This window comes from Balaenoptera acutorostrata, chromosome 15, assembly GCF_949987535.1.
Source record: "Balaenoptera acutorostrata chromosome 15, mBalAcu1.1, whole genome shotgun sequence".
Lineage (NCBI taxonomy): Eukaryota > Metazoa > Chordata > Mammalia > Artiodactyla > Balaenopteridae > Balaenoptera > Balaenoptera acutorostrata.
Window position 1 is genome coordinate 22251042 of NC_080078.1, and position 22138 is coordinate 22273179.

A 22138-nucleotide genomic window follows, 5' to 3' on the forward strand; every position below is an offset into this window, starting at 1 on the left:
GAACATGCTTTTAGATTTCACCCAGCTCTGAAATGTTACAAGTCTCATGAAAAATTTCTTCTTGAAATTTAATCTTGGGTGGTCTTAGTCTTTGGAACTGGGGCTTCTTTGTAGAAACCTTGAATGTGCTTCAAAATACATCCCAGCATTTTTTTTTCCCTGCTGGGAAAAGAACCAAAATTCTAAAAAAATAATACAGCATTATGCTTTCTATCTTTAATACAATTTATAAATAACTACTTTTATTTTGTTGCTGGGTAACTGTGACCCAGAAGAGTTGACTTTGCATAAAAGGAACCCACAGTCCACTAGTCTTGGTGTTTTTCCTATAATCTTCTCATACAGTGGTTAGAAGAGAGTTGATGGAAGAGTAACTCAAAATAATTTTTTCACCCATGTTATTGTTTTTAAAGACAGTCTGTTGCCTTTTCCTACAGTATTACCAAAGAGAAGAAAAGTGTTTCCTTCCCCTCTCTTAGAAGTTCAGTATTTAGTCAACCATTACAATTTCCAGTTGACCTATTCATTAATGTTTATAGAAAAGAACTCTTCAAATACCTCTTAATCTGTGTCATAAATCAGGGTAAGATTTGAATGGTGGAAAGGTAGGGTGACCAACTCATCCCTGTTTGCCTGGAACTTTCTCAATTATAGCACTGAAAGTCTCATGTCCCAGAAAAGCCCTGTCTCAGGCAAACCAGGATGGTTGGTCACCCTAAGAAGATGACGTTAAGGTCCAGAAGCCAAGAACACCCAAATCCTACCTTGTCTTAAACTCCCGACTCCGCATGAGGCTCCTGCAGAGGCCATATAAAGGAGAGACAGCAGCAACGGGTAAATATAGTGTTTCATTTGATTACTAGTTATTATTAGGCTAGGTCACTCCTGATACTCCTAGAGAGAGTTACAGTAAAGCTGTGATGGAGCACACAGATAAGTCTAGAGACCAAAGGGTTCTATATTGCTCCTTCAACCCAAATTTTAAAATCTTACAAGCTGAGAGGACTTTGGCCTGAAATAAAGTACAAACAGAAGAATGAAGCAAAGATGAAAGGGCTTAGGTCGATGTGCAAGGAAAAAAGGAAAGGAAAAGGAGAGCCTTGACTCAGTATCTCTCTCCTAGTCCATGGAAACATGATGTAGAAGAGAGTGCCACATGTGTGTGGTCTTTTATTGCTGAGTGCCTCTTCTTATTGGTAAACATAGCCTAATCCATGTTCTGGAACATTAATAGCATCTCCCCCCCGAAGGGGGAGCTAGGAGTGAGAGTGGAAGAAGAGAGGGGAGACATTCCCCTGGCACAATGCTAACAACAAAACTAAACCAAGAGGCATGGAAGTGTCACTGTGTGAATATGTGAAACCTCTACAAGAAATTCATTTCTGAAATAAATTTTTAAATTCAAAGCTTATTTCAAAGTAATAGAAGCCTTTTTAGTTTCTTTAGTAGACAATTTATTTTGATAAACTTGCTCAATAACAAAAATACAAGTGAAGAAAATTATGTTCATTTTATACAGTTTGTATTAACAATTTGTTTTGAAACTATTAATCGAAAAATGTTATAACCAATTAGAAAACAATTCTTAATAAAGTTTGGGGTAATATACAGGCCTTGATGACAAACTTTAAAATCTCTTGAGGTGATATAACTAATAAGTCCTATGTAGGGAAGCCAACCTACACAGGTCACTTTTTTCCTTCATATATTTTTATCCTTCAAAAATTAGTTCTGAAAGACAGCTTACTGCTTTGAATTGTGAATGTAAATTTAATATTTTAAAGAAGATCAAAGTGGGTTGATAAAACAGTTACTACAATCAGAGTAACTGTGGATAGTAGTCTTTTAATAAAGACAAAATAAATGCAACATGTTCCTCCCATGAAGCCCACGATGCAAAATAATAGCTAAGAGTAGTATATTCAAAGTTAGTTTCCAATACTTTTTCAGGGTCTTTCCTCTAAATCAATAGGTTGTATGTCACCAGGACTGTTCATTGTTTTACTTAAGAGATTAAACAGTGAATTCACAGAACATCAAGTGGGGATATCAAAGATTTAGGCAAAAGGGTAAAAACCAATGACGTGTTTTGGTCATCTAGAACATTAAGAAGAAAAAAAAAAAGAGCCGTCCTTCAAAAACAAAACAAATGAAACGGAAAATAGGCTTATAAGAAGTAGAAGAGTCAGAAAAATTACATACACACATTAACAACATAGAACATGGATTACCTTTGGAAAGAATCATACTGAAATGTTTGCTTTTAATGAATTGAAGATTTTTCATGTTTACAGATGTTTAGGCATGTTCAATAGGAGCTTCCAAAACTTTCAAACTAATTAAGTCTTGTGCAAATAAAACCTATAAATATTTTTCAGCAGATTTTACAGTGATATTCTTAGGTATGAGAAGAATGCACACACTCTAAAAACAATGTAACAGACAAAAATTTGACAAATGATTGCACCATTTAACAGTGTTTTATATACAGTTTACAAGATATGATTTCCTGCTATAAATTAATACTGTACTATATAGTACTTATTATAGTGACCTTTTTAAAAGCAACTGCTGACAGTTGTCTATCTTTTCACTTACAGGATTTATAGAATTTTATCTGAATGAGTCCATTTCAATGTTTGGTCTGGAAGAGTACAAAGATCTGACTTCACATACTACTTGATGGGATGGTTTTAATCCTGGGTTAGAGTGCTGACTGGTTAGAGGGAGCTTTCCCCTATCAGCCCTTTGTGCACTGGACCTCCAAGACAATGATGAAATTAAAGACAATTTAATGGTTTGTGTAATAGATACAAATAAAACCGTAAATTCTGCAATCTTATATGCAATACCACTGTAAGTGAAAGACGTAAACAGTGGGGAAATTCTTAGCAGCTGAGAAACTTTCTCTCCCCATGCTCATGATCCAGTTAAAAATATTTTGAGAAACTATTTACAATAAAATTCATCTTTTGGAAGAGAAAAGCTCTTGGTCATATCATAAGTTAATTTGAACCATACTTTGCTAACCCTTTATTTCAGTGGTATAATGGTGACAACCAAAGCTTTCCTTCAAAGTGATCCATTTGACTGAGGTCCAATCAGATCACAATGGGAACTGCCATCCCAAATGTCCATAGCACATGTCCAGTGGTATTCTTAGAACTGACCAGACATCATAATACTTGGGGAAAATTAATCTCCCTCAGGCATTTCCTAGAGGTTTCTTTGGACTCTGGGAAGGAAATGTGTGACATGCCCCCAGCACACTCAAGGAACTCACCCCAGTGGTGGTCTACCTCTTACCTGACTCCTGAGTGAGCTGAAACACTGGGGTTTTCTTCCACAATAAAATACTGCTGAATTAGCAGTAAGATATGTGAATGTTAAACAAGCCAGTGTGAAACACATCAGGCTCCTCCATTTCATACCTTGAATATCTGAGGAGGCAGCCCCTTAAATGAAGTAATCATTTAAAAAACAACAACAGTGCATTCATTTCAGTTTGTGTGAAACAAGGGACCCTAACTCTTCTGATAGGGACGTTTCGGTTGCCGTTGCCATGAAAGACTCCATTGCCATGAAAAACCCTCCTGCCCCACATTTCAAACAGGAGATTATCTACTGTGTTCACCTGGAAAAACAACTAAGCATTGACATGAAGACATGGAGATGTGGAGAAGAGAAATACTATATTTTAAAACTATCTGTGGGCTCAAGGGTTAGCTGCAATGCTTCTTTCTGGAAGAAATGTAAAGCTGTGGGTTTAGTACAGCCCTTTAAAGTAAATGCAAAAATGTTAGCTTTTAGCAAACAAAGGCATATAGCATTTAAAGAAAATACTGTATTGCTCGGGTTTTTGGTAAAGGAGATTATTAATAATGCTTAGATGAAAAGAAACATAAATTTAATTTTTATGGCAGAGTGAAGTTAGTGTTATAAATAGCCAAAATACTGTAAATTGATATTACTAGTGAATTTTGTATTTATGTAAAGTTGTGTGCTTAAACATATAGAATGTTTTATTAATGTAACAGAACGAGCCAGTAGAAAAAGAGAACCTCTGTACAACAGACAACAGTTGCCAATAATTTAAATAGTGTCAGATTCCCCAAATTATAAGGTTTGACATGATCTTACCTTCTACTATCATAAACAAATAAATTAACCCTACAAAGAATTTTAGCTTAACTTAAAATTGCACCTAGAAAGGTATGGGATTATTTGTACCTATTACAAAAACCTGTTAAAATCAAGGGCTGCTACAAAGAATGAGGTAAACTGAAGACTCTCTCCACTATGCAGCCTTCAGATAAATGGCTTTTTTTCTATTGAGTTCTAGGTTTGCACACCACAGTGTTTTGCTAGCAAAGCATTCAGAGTTCTCTTCCAGGAACTGTTTGCATGTGTGTGTATATAAATTTACACACACACATACACACACACACATATATACACACTGTATACTGCATCAGCAAAATATATATATTATATATATATTTATATAAATATAAGGAAAATTTCCCCCACCCAACCCCCCGCCCCCCAACGACATGTTTCTTAGTGTTTGATTTTTTTTTTTCTTTTTGTACACAGAGAATAGGGAATTTCAGAATTTTTACATACATTTTAGCAAACGAGTTTTGATCTATTGGCTTCTTGGTGCGGTAATGCAATGGCAATCCATTCTGGTGCCAAAGGCTCATACCATTACAAGGAAGCTGTGAACTCTAATTTCTTAGGAGGTGAGGCCAGCCCCACATGAACTTCTCTTGCATCCCTCTGGTCCGCCATGATTCATAAATACTTAGACTTACTTTTTCCTCCCTCAAATGAATCATTAGACGTTAAAAATGGAACAACAGAGTCACAAAGGGCCACATGCTTTTCAGTATAAAGCATTCTCCTTCACTAGGTTGCTATCACAGTGCAGACCTGACTGCCTGAATATGCTCAGGAGATTTAGTCAATATTGTCTGTATTTGGTTATGGAAAAGGCTCTCCTTATTTTTTGTTTTTAAATCCAAAGTGCATAGTGAGAACAAATCAAAGCATTTTTTTTTCTTTTCAGCATCAGTTTCATCTAAGCATCTTCCTATGCGAGGACTACTCAGATGCCTTGCCTTTGTCCTCCCCACCCTCCAAAAATAAAAAAATAAAATAAAATTAAAAATAATAAGAGTCAAGCAATTCAGACATTCATCAGCCTGGTAAACAAACTTTGCCGGCAAATAGAAGTCCTACTATTGTAAAGAAAATTGATAAGACAAAAAGTACATATGATGACCCAACTACTGTGTTGTTGGGTAATTTATATGGTTGACCTCCGACTTCATTGATGTAAAATCCTATTGGAAATATTAGGGCAGCCATACAGAAAAGGATCACTGTAAAACAAACCAGAACACAACATTAGTAACATGGTTTGGTGATTAAGAAAACAATGAAAATTTGGCACAAAGGAAGTTTATAAGAAGGGTTGTGGATTGATGACATGGTCAAATCTGTTACAACATGGGTCACTTATCAAAAGATTTGTGTATACTACAGATCCTCAAAGCCTAACAATTAAATACAGTAAAAGTTAGCTTAGCCTTTTACATAGTTTTGAATATCAGCATTAAGGAAGGCCTCCAAACCTACTAAGTACTCGTATATACAATTCCTGACCATTTAAAGTAGTGACTAAGGGCTCTGGCTAGTGTCAGACAGGGGCTAAGTTCTGGCTCTACTACTTACTAATGGTGTAATCTTAGGCTTCTGAAATTCTGAAAATGGGTAAGTATATAGTACAAGGATAAACAAAACAATGTCAAGTCCTTCGCACAGTGACAGGCTGATAGTAAGTGCTGAATAAATGCTGTATATTATTATTATCCTAGCATTATTTTGCCAATTCTCTGCTCTCTCAGTTGGTACTAGCTATAAGGAATTGAGAAAAGGTGCATACAAATATAAATACTATTTATCTTACTCTGATTTAAAATCAGCTAGTGGAAAGAACCACGGACTTCTGGGATGAGGAGCAAGTTGTCAAATTGGTTATCTCTCATCATGGACAACGTTCCAAAAAAAAAAAAAAATCTCCCAGGTTTCTGACTACAGAGTTTAAAGTGGGGGAGAGTGGGGAAATCTTTTGAGTTTTGTATGCAAACACAATGAAATATATTATTTGCTAAAATGCTTCTAGAAAGATATCAGAAAACCCAGTGTCTGGGCAGAAGTAATTCCACAGTTGGCTGTTTTAGGAAACCATGTGCTCCCCTGTGCTACCAAAGAAACACTCTTCTTAGGGAACACAAATTACCTACAGATAGGCTGGCGTTTCCAAGAAAATATTTTATGCTTTTTGAAAGCATGTTGGTCAAATGTTCATAGTCTTTCAAATTTCTTTGAAGGCAGAAACATTTCTTCAGTGTAATGTCATTCTATAGTCATTCCCAATATTAACTGAATGAGAAAACTTTTCTCAGTTAAACCCATCCCTAGCAATACTGACAGAGTCCTGGATAAATATACCAGCTGACACTTGTCCTAAATTATTTTTGTGTTACTCAATCTACAAAATTTAATAGGAGAGTCCTGAAAAAGCCAGTTAGGAATATTTCCTGGAAGGAAGCTCCAGAAATGCTGTAAAAAGTAACATTTTCTTAAGTAATACACTAGCTTAAGAAACACACCAGCACTCTTGTTTGCTTTGCACCATTTAGGTGGATTATTTTATATTAAGCAGACATAGAATCTGTTTCATTTTGGGCATATGACCACACCAAATAATGTTACATAAGCAGATTTAGATTCTTTTGGATACCTACTACAGAACAAATGAAAAATTCACGTATTCAGTATTACATATTTTGGCCTTTCTGTTGTATAGTTAGCAATAAATAACTTTATTACTGCTGCCAGTGCCCCCTGATCTGTGGTATCTGTCACCAATCTCTAATGGTTCTTATGCCTTAATATGGTTTGGTAAGCAAAATGAAACCACAATCTAAATAGCTATAGACAATCTAATAAAAACAATGGGGAAACATTATTGTCTTAAAAACAATTTGTTCTTTAATGTGGATTAATCTCTAACCTCAAGAAACACTAAAATAATTTAGAAGTCCTTAAAAGATATGCAGATATTACTGTTGTTCATTCTGTTAATTGATGTGCTAACTTAATTCCTATCCTTTCCTATTTTCTACTGTAAAATAAAAATCTATCTTTTATAATGGAGTAATCATTTAATGACTATGTTTAAAGCAGGGTTTAATATTTTAAAAGTGTTAAATATTTTCCAAATTGGTTAGGAAAAGCTTAATCAAATTTTAAGGAAGCAATGAACTTCTAATTCTATCCAATATTTGTTTTTAATCCAAGGAATCTAGTTCTCTATCCTGGGGAGATTTAATGTTGGTGGGTGAGGTTTTTTTGTTTTTGTTTTCCTGTTTTTTGTGGGGTTTTTTTTAGCTATTGAGACCTGTGAAGTTACTTTAGATCTTAAAATACTGTTAATGCTGAAAATACATATCAACTTTTGACAATTAAGTTCTGGGTCCTAAATAAATAAGTCTGTAAAGACATAACTTCATATTCTGTATAGCATAGATTTCTTGGTGGTGAAAGTCAATCAGGTGTACTGGTAGACAAGTAAATTAGGGTGGCAAAAGCAAGGGCAAGAGTCAGACTTGAAGAAAAAGGCACAGCTTTGTCACCCTTGCCCCCATAGGTGAGCCCCCTCATGTGTGGCTCTCCTTTGAGCATTTCCACTGTGTAAACCCATCAGAAAATGTTAGCTTATATTCTTACCAAACTATAGCTTAACTGGAATAGAAGTGCATAAAATAGAGATGAAGTACATTTTCAAAGGCTGAATGGAAACACTAGGGGGAGCCCAATCCCTCTTATGACTACCACCCCAGTAAACTAGCTCTGGGAATGCAGCTCTATGCTTCCTTAGATGACATCAACACCAAGATATATTGTTGAACGAAAAAACCAAGGTACAGAATAGTATAAATAGAATAAATATGTATTTATAGAACACTCACACATATACATATATGTTTCTATGCATAGAACACCACTGGTAGGAAACCCCAGAAACTGGTGAGAATGGTTGCTTCCAGGAAAGGAGTATCGGACGACTGGGAGACAGGGCCACAAATGAGACTTACTTTTCACTTGGTGACCCTTTCATAGGCTTTGAATTATGTATCATGCACATATTATTTTTAAAAGTTAAATTATTTAAAATGGAAAATAAAGGAAAAACATTCTGCATTTCAAGGTAGCTATATATTAAATATGTACTTAAATATTTTCTCTTGAAGAGAAATGAAAAACAAGATAATCAAGTTCTTTCCCTTTATTGGGTCATAAGAACCAATGGCTCATGTGAGCACCTTAATGTTTTTCTCTGACTCATATTACTTTGCTAAATAATATTTCAGATTTTTGGTATTCAGAGCACATGCACTCCCAAATTTCAACTAAATCCAGAAACTAAATCCTTCTTCTTTGATTTTATTTTACTCCTAAAGAGTGAATTCTAAAGAGTGGATAAGTAACTCTATCTGTGAGTAAAGATTCTCTTTAAATTCCTCATCAATACCCTTTAATTTAGTAGCACTGTCTCTATAACTGCCTCTAGACCCTACTATTTAGAAAAGAACTGTCTCAGGAGGTCTGTTTGACCTCAAAAAAGATCAACTTGTTTCACATTTCTTAACAAGGATGGAGAAGCCTTTTTATGTCAACTGCAACTTGATCTAAATTTTAAAATTAAGGGAGAAATAGAGACAAAAATAAAACAACAGATCCAGAAACATATACATTCTCTAAAGAGAGTTTCACAGAGAGATAGGGAGAAACAGAGACTCATGAACTAATATCCCTATCCTATGATCTTTAAGAATAAACTGAGTTTTAACATTAATAGGGATACATGGGATTATGCCTTAGCCCTGTGATATAAGTTCTACACGACAATATCAGGTGAAAGTAAGCTGTGTTATAATATTCATTTTTTGAAAACTTAAGAAAACCTGAGATGATTAGAAGACACTGAATTAGAAATTAAATCCCATAGTATTTGTCACAGGGATAGTTATCCTGTTCTTTAGAGCAGGGTTTCTCAACAGGGCCCTATTGCCACTTGGGGCCAGATGAGTCTTTGTTGTGGAGGCTGTTCTGTGCATTTGCACGCTGTTTGGCAGAATCCCTGGACTCCACTCACTACACGCCAGGAGCATCCCCTTAGTTGTGACAATCAAAAATGTTTCCAGACTTTGACAAATGTTCCCTGGGGGACAAACCTGCTTTAGAAAGAAGCAAGCAGAATTACAGAAATCTTTCCTTTGAGCATTTTTGTTGCTTTTAGCTTGGGAAAAGCCTGCGTTGTGTTCTGAAATTAAACCAGTTTTGCAAAGTACAAGAGAATGTGTAATATATAAATATTATCACACCCTTGCGCATAGCTTAAATGGCATAAGAAATGTTGAGAAACGATTATTAAATAACCAAATGTGTTGATTTTTCAATGGTCACACCACGACTTACGGTAGAAACTCAAATCAATGATATTAAAAAGCAAATCACCACCTTAAACTAATTTGTATTTCTGTATATTTTCTTCTAGATTTATCTTTATTTGACAGACGATACCAATACCTTTAAGAAGAGGAAGACTCAGGTTAGTGCTAGCTCTGAGTCACAGACCTGGAACACTTATGTCACAATGTGAGCAAAAATAAAATTCATTAAAATAGCACGTTATACAAAGCAATTAAGGTTTGGATGTCCTGGTCTTATGGTGAGAATTCTGAAGAGCTGATGGGACCACGTAGAGTCTATCTGATGGCCGTATGCAAGTGGTGCCCTTTGATGATTAGAGTCCTTATTACTGAGTCTTGATTCCAGGGTGAGGGCCTTCTAGACAAATTTAGTTAGCACAGGTTACTTACTTCCAGTGAATGCTATCCATCGAGCATATTTTGTGGCTTCTCTTCGCCAGTGGGAAGCCACCAGCAAACCACATGTGACAGTCAATGAAATGATTCCCATGATGATAAAAAACAGTGTGGTGACCCACTCTGGGGGAAGCCGAGGTGGGATGCATGTCCGGTCTCGTCCATGGATTGTTTGACACTGTCGCACAAGGCCCACAGTGAGTGCTCCTGGAGAGATGCAAAACGTGGGAGTATTTTAGTGGGTTTGGCACACCCAGGGAATTGTCCCTACCAACACCCCTTTAGTCCTTTTCTCTCTGAGCGGGTCATTCAAGCACTGAATTCCACTGAGTCCTATTCTTCAGCATCCTGCTGTAGTCCACTATGTAGTAATACTTTGTTTAAGGTACAAAGTGAACTTAAAAAAAAAAAAAAAAACCTCACAAGTCATAGAAGGCAATTCATTCAGTCATTTATTAAATACTTTTCTGGGTACTTGTGTCTGGCACTGTTCTAGGCTCCAGGAAAATAACAGTGAACAAGAGAAATGAGGTTCCTGCTCTTGCTGAGATTACCATACTAGCAAAAAGAATTGGAACTTTTCTATTCCCAGATCCAAGACTCAAATGTATATGATGTTATTTTGGCTGAGGAGAAACACACGTTTTAAAAATTTGAAGGCAAACTTGAAATATGTCTAAGTGTAATACATAAATAAAATTAAATAATGGATTAAATACTGGAACTAATATTATTTTATTAAACTTAAAAGGTCTAAGAAAATTACAATATAAGTACTTTTCCACTAAATTCAAGAAAATGCTGGAAAAACTAGTAGGTTCACCCCATTTGGTAAGTTCAACAATTTCTGTACGATGTACAAATGCTCACAGTGCCAAATCATTACTAGTATGCTTCAGCAGAAAAGCATAAAGGCATCGGTGCTAATTTTTAAAGTGCCCCCTCTTCCATTTAAATAAATGAAAGTGGTTTTTGTAAAACATCAAGTGCTATTTTTAAACAAACATGTTCTCATGTCAAACCCAAGGAACCTCTCTATCAAATTTGGGGTGAATTAATTTACAGAAACCTAGATAAGGAAGATGAAAGAATTGTTATTTTATCCTTTTCCCCAGTATGAAGAACAATTAAAATGTTACTTTTGAGTAAAAGTTGCTTGCTTCCCCCTTTAAAGGCAACTGCAAATGGGAAAACAGTTGCCAAAAATACAAGAAAAGAAATTTCTGGAGCCACTGAAAACAACAGATTTCTGCATCTTTTATTGGTCTTATTTTCTCATTATGAACAACAACAACTACAACAAAAAGACATTAACCTCAAAATCATAGCACCTGCCATGAACAAGTGCCTTTTTTGAGGACAGTCGGTAAAATTCCCAGAGGCATTTTGGGAAGCTGCCCTTGGTGGGAGAAGACAGACCAGGGCTGGACCTGTACATACAGATGTATATGTGGGTAGGTGGGGCTGTTGGAGGGAGGGGGCTTTCCTGCAACATGCCTTTGCCATTCATACATTTGTAGAAATAAGCAATGTGTTCAAAGAAAATGAAGAGAAAAATCAGTTCTGCTCTCAGAATTGAGTTGTGGTCTTTTTTCCTCTAATGCTAACTCTGACTATAACTTTTCAAAAGAGTGGAAGACGATAACGCAAACGAGTTGTATCTTTTTCTCTCAAATCATCTAATAACTAGGCCCTTCTTGTGATCTCCGCATAGGTGCAAACAGCATTATAATTACAGGATCATCGCCAGCAAGATGGAGGCAGATGAGGGGCGGGAGAGGGATAGAAAGTGAGCAAACTGTCACAGTAAGTAATGCCACACTATCTCTCCTCCTAGCTGCTGTTTGGGGTGGAGTGATTCCACAGGCCAGAGAAGTAAATCAGTTCAAAGTTTTTGACAGTCACTAACACTTTTAGTATCATGGTAATTGCTTGAAACCAGAAAAGGGGCGACAATAGGGGTGAGTAGGTACCAGGGAGTTGCATAATTGTTCTTCAAATGAAACATTAAAAAGTTTCCTTGAAAAGAAAACTTGAGGGAGAGGGGGTGCCTTATTATGATAAGGCATTTTATGGTAATTTTGGAAATACAGAAGGCATTCACAGCAGTGCTCAAGCTCTTCTAACAGGAAACCACTCCTGATCACTCAGCAAAAATCTTCTAACAAATTACCCTCTGTAGTCACTATCTCATTTATAAAAGCTATCAGTACTGTGAGAACAGACAACAGGCAATGAAAGACCCTCTGGCAAAATTCAATATTATGGGTTCTGATTATAGTAACAATTCTCTTCACAATTTAAAATACAAAGAAACTTTCATTGGTAACTCTATAAATAGCTAGCGGACTGAGATTTACTTTTTTTTTTTTTTTTAATAAATTTATTTATTTATTTTTGGCTGCGTTGGGTCTTCGTTGCTGCACGCAGGCTTTCTCTAGTTGCGGAGAGCCGGGGTTACTCTTTGTTGTGGTGCACGGGCTTCTCATTGCGGTGGCTTCTCTTGTTGTGGAGCACGGGCTCTAGGCGCGCGGGCTCAGTAGTTGTGGCTCGCGGGCTCTAGAGCACAGGCTCAGTAGTTGTGGCGCACGAGCTTAGTTGCTCCGCGGCATGTGGGATCTTCCAGGACCAGGGCTTGAACTCGTGTGCCCTGCACTGGCAGGCAGATTCTTAACTACTGCGCCACCAGGGAAGTCCTGAGATTTACATTTGAGAATTATTTTTTGCTGGCAACTATTTGAAGTTGTAGGTTCAATAAACCATAACTAAAACATTTCTCCTTCAAAATATTTTTGAGTATCCTTATGTTGCCTCGTTTACTTTCCATTTATGGACATGGCAAGGAGGGCTCAAGTTTAACTTCCTGTGCCTATAGGTTGTTAAGCTTTCTGAGCAGGATTGCTTTTTCCTCCTCTCCTGGCTGGCACACCACACCAAGTGAATACAAAGAGAACAAGTAAGAAAATGAAAATTATACCTATACTTTCCACAAATCAATGGAAATAACCTGACAGATGTTCCGCTGTAAAAGAAGAGTTATGCATCTGTATCTACGAAAGTCCTTATCACCACAAATCAAGACCAAATATTCAACAGCTACATTCTGGAAGAAAAGAAAGCTAATGCTAACTAACAAGAAGGTGTACTGTATATAAGAAAATCAATTCATAAATATTTTATTGAGTGTCTCTTATGTGCTCACATTTTTGTAGTGGTCTGAGATTACAAAACTAATACTGTCACACTTTCAGTAAAAATAGAGTTTTCTTAAATTATGCAAAGGCTAGTGCAAACAGTGGTTGGTCAACATTGTCGCTAAAATCCATTTTCTTAAGATTCTACGGCAATATAATTTATATCAGAGTTACATATTTTCCATAAGCTGTCTGGGTGTAGGGATCTGCAAGGGTAATTGTGCTGCTACCATTGAATCTTGTAAACTCAGGTAACTGTTAGTACCCAAACTTTCACCAGGTCTTTAAATTTCATCTTTTTTTTTTTTTTTTTTTTTTTAATAAATTTATTTATTTTTGGCTGCGTTGGGTCTTCGTTGTGGCACGTGGGCTTTTCGTTGCGGTGGCTTCTCTTGTTGTGGAGTACGGGCTCTAGGCGCGCGGGCTTCAGTAGTTGTGGCTCGAGGGCTCTAGAGCGCAAGCTCAGTAGTTGTGGCGCACGGGCTTAGTTGCTCCGCGGCATGTGGGATCTTCCCAGACCAGGGCTCAAACCCGTGTCCCCTGCATTGGCAGGCAGATTCTCAACCACTGCGCCACCAGGGAAGCCCACCTATAGACTATTATTTTCTGTGCTTGTGCTTCTACTCATATAAAGTATGAGCTGCCAGGGTATGACTTACACCGGAAGGTATGTGTCACTGCCTACATTGGCGCCCCCTACCAGGCCCCTTCTCACCTGCCTCCAGGTTCTCCTAAATTTCCTCAGCCAACCTGTCACTGAAACCTGAAACTCTATAATTCAGTTAAGTTGGAATATTGTCCCTTACTTAACTACAGATGCTCTTGGAAAGGGCAATATGTTAAGCCTTTATCAGTCATTAAGACTTTTGTGGTAACGTGTTTGGTTTGTGTTACCAGTAGGATAGCTTGCCAAGATTAGATTTTTATATCCCCAGGGAGAAAGTAGAGTAAGAGATCCACATCAGTTGTAGGGATTGGGTGGGCCAGTTCACAATACCTACAGCTAACGAAGAGAGCCACCTGAGAGGAAGAGAACATGAGGAGGAAGAAAACTCAAGGGAGAGATGGGAGAGGGCAATAGCAAATGTTGACTTCACGATTTTGTTCAAATTCAGCCCTATATTGGAAAACCCTCTCCGTGGTCAGTTTAGTGAGCAGTTACTGCATATGATTTGCTCTGACAGATTGGCGGGAATGTGTGCCTTTCTGCATTACAATTACTGTGTTTCAAATTTTCTGTGACACAGCTTTTACATGTAGTGATGACATGCCTTGTAATCATCCTCATTGTGGCAACAGACATGCTCAGACTGTGTTAAATCATTTCAGCAGTGTCTGGATCTGTAGATGATGGGTGTCAAAAGCCTCTTTAGTTAAGATTCCCCACTTAACAGGGTAAGATTCATTATGACTTCCTTTTCTGTGTTTTGATACACAGGTGAGATACTAAGAGGCATGTGGGATGCTATAGTTCCTAGTTGGTTTTCCTTTTTCCTATTGTGTGCAAGTTTTTATTTGGCTAGACTGGTTACCTAGGAAATAGCTGCAGGGTAAAGATGGATTGGCTATTTGGAAAATGGAATTACAGGCCCCTTCAAGAGGCAAAAGACCTGTTGGATAAGATAAAAATTAGTGAATGGCTGAATTTATGCTTAATTTAGTGTGCTTCAACAAATCAAACTGAGACAGTTCTATAGGAGAACCTAGTTAATGCAGCATGATTTTTAAATTTAGCTTGTTTTTAATTCATTTAAGTTCACCAAATGTTTATTAATTCCTGCTTTGTGCCCACTGCTGCAGGCCATTCTAAGGGTTTCCAATGAAGCAGAAGGTTCAGTTCCCTCCTGAAAAGCTCATTTTCTGTTTGGGGTTAAAAGAAGTTACCTTAAAATCAAGTGCACGATTATGTGATACAGTCTAAATGTGTTCAGAGAATTTGGAGGATGTAAAGGATCTTGGCTAGTCAATGTGAGTGATAGGTTTGAATCTACAGGCAGGAGACAATTCTTTGAGGTAAAAGATGAAATTTGGGACTTCCCTGGTGGCGCAGTGGTTAAGAATCTGCCTGCCAATGCAGGGGACACAGGTTCGAGCCCTAGTCAGGGAAGATCCCACATGCCGCGGAGCAACTAAGCCCGTGAGCCACAACTACTGAGCCTGCGCGTCTGGAGCCTGTGCTCCGCAACAAGAGAGGCCGCGATAGTGAGAGGCCCGCGCACCGCGATGAAGAGCGGCCCCCACTTGCCACAACTAGAGAAAGCCCTCGCACAGAAATGAAGACCCAACACAGCCATAAAATAAAATAAATAAATAATTAAAAAAAAATAGTCTATAGGTAACTTTAAAACTTCACATATTTAATTTTTTTCCTCCAGAAGCACTGCTAGTGATGATTATTTTTTATCAGCTGTGATTTCTGGGTTCTACCTTAAGATGAGGGTGCTTATAAATAGTGAACTGGCCAAAAAGAGTCAACACGTAAAACAAGGAAACTTAATGAACCATACATAGGCAATGTCTGAAAACCCGAGTAACATAATAGGTTTATTAGGCCAGTCACTAGTGTCCACTATAGTAACAGTGTCCATTCCTGTTACTTCCACCTGTTCTTATACCTCCCTGGCACTTCCTGGCACTGGCCGCTATTTTCTCCCCATCCATCACTTTCCTATTGTCTTCACTTCTTTCCTTAACCAGCGTAGAGCCCTTGATCCATCGTATTACCACCTAACTTCTATCATTTCACTGCACCCACCTGGCAAAAACCATAACCCTGATTCAATGTAAGTTTTGCCCCTCCTGCACTTACCTCCAGTATGCTGAATGCTGATGAAGAAAATCATACTTCAGAGCAGAGGCGTGCCACTAGAAATTCCTAAGTTTCTATCTCATGACCATCACCACTACCCAGAAGCTAATTAGATTTCCCTAATTCAGCGCTTCCCCATTCTCTACTGTGGCCATTCCAAGTCTGCTGCACTCTCCCTCAATATGAGAACCATTCACCACCCCTATCACTTAAGTAGGTGCCTGTGTCTGTTACTTTTCAGAAAAGATAGAGGCCATCGGACAGCAACCCCTCAACTGTCCACCATCAAAACTTATGAATTTATCTGCACACACTTGTTCTTTCATCCTATTGATCTCTCTCCCTTTGTTTTGGATCCCATTCCCTCTCACTTTCTTTGGGAGCTTGCCCAACTTATTATTTTCTTTCTCTTCTGGATTGCAAAATTGTTTGAATAAGCTTAAGTCTTCCCTATTTTTTTTAAACTGTTTATTTTTTATTTTATTTTATTTTTTGGCTGCACCGCGCGGCATGTGGGATCCTAGCTCCCTGACCAGGGATAGAACCTGCGCCCCTTGCGTTAGATGCGTGGAGTCTTAACCACTGGATTGCCAGAGAAGTCCCCTAAGTCTCCCTTATCATAAAACAAAACTATCCCATCACGTCAAGCCATCCTCTGGTATCGACATGTTTGTGTTTCTGTCCGCTCCGCCTAGTATCCTTTGTCCCCTACCCTGTCAAGAGTCCCTGTCCCCACTTCCCAGAGTCTTGTTCACTCTTTAATCTACTGCAGCTTGGCTTTTACCCCAACCGCCCCACTGACACAGCTCTTGCCAGGCTCACTCATTCCATACTGCTGACTCTAATGGGCATTTCTAAGTCCTTTCCTTAATATTTTAGCAGCATCTGATACAGCTTCTTCAAACACATTTCCTTTGGTTTTGGTGACTCCATGTTCTATTTATTTTCCTCATGCCTCTTTAGTTTTTCTTTCTCTGTCTTTTTTCACAGACACCTTTTTCTCTGCCATGCGTTAAAATTTGGCATTCTTTAGGGGTCTTTGTTGGATCTGGTTTTTCTTGTACACACTCTCTCTCCTCTAAGTCCAAATGGCCTACAAAGGTCTGGATGATATTGCTTTTTTTTCTTTTTTTACATTTGATGCTCAAATTCTTAAATTAACTCTTAAATCAGCTCTAACACACACACACACACACCAGGCCTTCGTATATGCCGTTCCCTCTGCCTAAACTACTCTTCCAAACTTCTCCTGGTTTCTACCTATGATTCAAAACTCCAGTCACAGCTTAGAAGTCACTTCTGGGAAGTCTTCCTCGACAAGCTTATGCTCCCATTCTGGGCTGACTGCTTCTCTATGCTTCCATGGCCCCGATCAAAGCATTATAACTGTCCCTCTATTGAACTAGAGGGGGTGGTGGGAAATCCCAAATTTGTAGCCAGTAGGTCAGAAGTGCCCCGCCCCCCAAACTTGTGGCAGTGTCTGAATTAGAGGCAATCTTGTGGAGGACAGAGCCCTTAATTTGTGGGATCTGTGATAACTCTAGGTGGCCAGTGTCAGAATTGAAGTGTATAGCAGTGTACTCAGTTGGAGTTAGAATACATACATTTATACAAAAACTTGTACATGAATGTTCATAGCATTATTCATAATAGCAAGAAAAGGGGAAACAACCCAAATGGCCATCAACCGATAAACAAAATCCATACAATAGAATACTATTCAGAAAATTTTTTTTAAGTACTGATACAGGGTGCAATATGGATGAACCCTATGTTAAGTGAAAAAAGCCAGACACAAAAGGCTACGTACTGTATTATTCCATTTATATGAAATATACAGAATAGGTAAATCCACAGAGACAGAGACATTAGTGGATGCCAGGGGATGCGGGAGGAGGAATTAGGAAGTTTGGGGTTTCTTTTTCCTGGGGTGATGCAAATACTCTGGAATTAGACATTGGCAATGGCCACATACCACTGTGAATATACTAAAAATCACTGAATTGTACAGTTTAAAATGGTGGATTTTATCTCAAATGAAACCCAACAGCTTAGATTTACCAACTTAATTTCAACAGTGTATCAAAATTTTTGCCCCAATATCCCTCTATTCTCTCCCCTTCTTTTGTAAAATTACATCTTTATACATTATAAGCCCATCAACACAATTTTATAATTACTGCTTTATTTTAAAGAGAAAAGAATTACTAGCAAAAAGATATTTACACTGACTTTTTTTTTAAACATCTTTATTGGAGTATAATTGCTTTACAATGGTGTGTTAGTTTCTGCTGTATAACAAAGTGAATCAGCTATACGTATACATATATCCCCATATCTCCTCCCTCTTGCATCTCCCTCCCACCCTCCCTATCCCACCCCTCTAGGTGGACACAAAGCACTGAGCTGATCTCCCTGTGCTATGTGGCTGCTTCCCACTAGCCATCTATTTTACTTTTGGTAGTGTATATACGTTTATGCCACCCTCTCACTTTGTCCCAGCTTACCCTTCCCCCTCCCCGTGTCCTTAAGTCCATTCTCTATGTCTGTGTCTTTACTCCTGTCCTGCCCCTAGGTTCTTCAGAACCAATTTTTTTTTTTTTTTTAGATTCCACATATATGTGTTAGCATACAGTATTTGTTTTTCCTCTTTCTGACTCACTTCAATCTGTATGACAGTCTCTAGGTCCAGCTACCTCACTACAAATAACTCAATTTCGTTTCTTTTTATGGCTGAGTAATATTCCATTGTATATATGTGTGACATCTTCTTTATCCATTCATCTGTCGATGGACACTTAGGTTGCTTCCATGTCCTGGCTATTGTAAATGGAGCGTCAATGAACATTGTGGTACCTGACTCTTTTTGAATTATGGTTTTCTCAGTGTATATGTCCAGTAGTGGGACTGCTGGGTCAAATGGTAGTTCTATTTTTAGTTTTTTGAGGAATCTCCATACTGTTCTCCATAGTGGCTGTATCAATTTACATTCCCACCAACAGTGCAAGAGGGTTCCCTTTTCTCCACACCCTCTCCAGGATTTATTGTTTATAGATTTTTTGATGATGGCCATTCTGACCAGTGTGAGGTGATACCTCATTGTAGTTTTGATTTGCATTTCTCTAATGATTAGTGATGTTGAGCATCCTTTCATGTATTTGCTGACAATCTGTATATCTTCTTTGGAGAAATGTCTATTTAGGTCTTCTGCCCATTTTTGGATTGGGTTGTTTTTTTGATACTGAGCTGCATGAGCTGCTTGTATATTTTGGAGATTAATCCTTTGCCACTTGCTTCATTTGCAAATATTTTCTCGCATTCTGAGGGTTGTCTTTTCATCTTGTTTATGGTTTCCTTTGCTGTGCAAAAGCTTTTAAGTTTCATTAGGCCCCATTTGTTTACTTTTGTTTTCATTTCCATTTCTCTAGGAGCTGGGTCAAAGAGGATCTTGCTGTTATTTATGTCATGGAGTGTTCTGCCTATGTTTTCCTCTAAGAGCTTTATAGTGTCTGGCCTTACATTTAGGTCTTTAATCCATTTTGAGTTTATTTTTGTGTATGGTGTTAGGGAGTGTTCTAATTTCATTCTTTTACATGTAGCTGTCCAGTTTTCCCAGCACCACTTATTGAAGAGGCTGTCTTTTCCCCATTGTATATTCTTGCCTCCTTTATCAAAGATAAGGTGACCATATGTGCATGGGTTTATCTCTGGGCTTTCTATCCTGTTCCACTGATCTATATGTTTTTGTGCCAGTACCATACTGTCTTGATTACTTGCTTTGTAGTATAGTCTGAAGTCAGGGAGCCTGATTCCTCCAGCTCCGTTTTTCTTTCTCAAGATTGCTTTGGCTATTCGGGGTCTTCTGTGTTTCCATACAAATTGTGAAATTTTTTGTTCTAGTTCTGTGAAAAATGCCATTGGTAGTTTGATAGGGATTGCATTGAATCTGTAGATTGCTTTGGGTCGTATAGTCATTTTCACAATGTTGATTCTTCCAATCCAAGAACATGGTATATCTTTCCATCTGTTTGTATCATCTTTAATTTCTTTCATCAGTGTCTTATAGTTTTCTGCATACAGCTCTTTTGTCTCCTTAGGTAGGTTTATTCCTAGGTATTTTATTCTTTTTGTCGCAATGGTAAATGGGAGTGTTTCCTTAGTTTCTCTTTCAGATTTTTCATCATTAGTGTATAGGAATGCAAGAGATTTCTGTGCATTTTGTATCCTGCTACTTTACCAAATTCATTGATTAGCTCTAGTAGTTTTCTGGTAGCATCTTTAGGATTCTCTATGCATAGTGTCATGTCATCTGCAAACAGTGACAGTTTTACGTCTTGTTTTCTGATTTGGATTCCTTTTATTTCTTTTTCTTCTCTGATTGCTGTGGCTAAAACTTCCAAAACTATGTTGAATAATAGTGGTGAGAGTGGGCAACCTTGTCTTGCTCCTGATCTTAGTGGACATGATTTCAGTTTTTCACCATAGAGAACGATATTGGCTGTGGGTTTGTCATATATGGCCTTTATTATGTTGAGGTAAGTTCCATCTATGCCTACTTTCTGGAGGGTTTTTATCAAAAATGGGTGTTGAATTTTGTCAAAAGTTTTCTCTGCATCTATTGAGATTATCATACGGTTTTTCTCCTTCAGTTTGTTAATGTGGTTTATCACATTGATTGATTTGCGTATATTGAAGAATCCTCGCATTCCTGGGATAAACCCCACTTGATCATGGTGTATGATCCTTTTAATGTGCTGTTGGATTCTGTTTGCTAGTATTTTGTTGAGGATTTTTGCATCTATGTTCATCAGTGATATTGGCCTGTAGTTTTCTTTTTTTGTGGCATCTTTGTCTGGTTTTGGTATCAGGGTGATGGTGGCCTCATAGAATGAGTTTGGGGGTGTTCCTCCCTCTGCTATATTTTGGAAGAGTTTGAGAAGGATTGGTGTTAGCTCTTCTCTAAATGTTTGATAGAATTTGCCTGTGAAGCCATCTGGTCCTGGGCTTTTGTTTGTTGGAAGATTTTTAATCACAGTTTCAATTTCAGTGCTTGTGATTGGTCTGTTTATATTTTCTATTTCTTCCTGGTTCAGTCTCGGAAGGTTGTGCTTTTCTAAGAATTTGTCCATTTCTTCCAGGTGGTCCATTTTATTGGCATATAGTTGCTTGTAGTAATCTCTCATGATCCTTTGTATTTCTGAAGTGTCAGTTGTTACTTCTCCTTTTTCATTTATAATTCTATTGAGTCTTCTCCCTTTTTTTCTTGATAAGTCTGGCTAATGGTTTGTCAATTTTGTTTATCTTCTCAAAGAACCAGCTTTTAGTTTTATTGATCTTTGCTATTGTTTCCTTCATTTCTTTTTCATTTATTTCTGATCTGATCTTTATGATTTCTTTCGTTCCGCTAACTTTGGGGTTTTTTTGTTCTTCTTTCTCTAATTGCTTTAGGTGTAAGGTTAGGTTGTTTATTTGAGATGTTTCTTGTTTCTTGAGGTAGGATTGTATTGCTATAAACTTCCCTCTTAGAACTGCTTTTGCTGCATCCCATAGGTTTTGGGTCATCATGTTTTCATTGTCATTTGTTTCTAGGTATTTTTTGATTTCCTCTTTGAATTCTTCAGTGATCTCATGGTTATTTAGTAGTGTATTGTTTAGCCTCCATGTGTATTTTTTACAGATTTTTTTCCTGTAATTGATACCTAGTCTCATAGCGTTGTGGTCAGAAAAGACACTTGATATGATTTCAATTTTCTTAAATTTACCAAGGCTTGATTTGTGACCCAAGATATGATCTATCCTGAAGAATGTTCCATTAGCACTTGAGAAGAAAGTGTAATCTGTTTTTGGATGGAATGTCCTATAAATATCAGCTAAGTCCATCTTGTTTAATGTATCATTTAAAGTTTGTGTTTCCTTATTTATTTTCATTTTGGATGATCTATATACTGACTTTTATATCCACCCTTGTAGTTACCTTTATTGTGCCCTATTTCTTTGTGTGGATTCAAAACACTGCCTAGTGCCCTTTTCTTTCAGTTTGAAGACTCCTTTCAGTATTTCTTGTAGGACAGGTCTGTTAGTGATGGATTTTCTCAGTTTTTGTTTATCTTAGAATATTTTGATTTCTCCTTTGTTTCTGAGGGATAGTTTTGCAGAATTTTTAGTTGACAGTC

At 37.6% G+C, this 22138-nt stretch overlaps 1 protein-coding gene across 1 annotated transcript in view; it reads right to left on the reverse strand.

The window, feature by feature from the left end:
- Window positions 1-4547: 4547 nt before the first annotated feature.
- MOSMO (modulator of smoothened) overlaps window positions 4548-22138 on the reverse strand; it is a 55802-nt gene continuing 38211 nt past the window's right edge. Inside the window, exons 2-3 of the mRNA XM_007189959.2 lie at window positions 9957-10169; window positions 4548-5387 (exon numbers count right to left, since the gene is read on the reverse strand). Coding sequence (XP_007190021.1) covers window positions 5203-5387; window positions 9957-10169 — 398 coding nt within the window. The 3' untranslated portion in view covers window positions 4548-5202. The remainder of the gene's footprint in view (window positions 5388-9956; window positions 10170-22138) is intronic.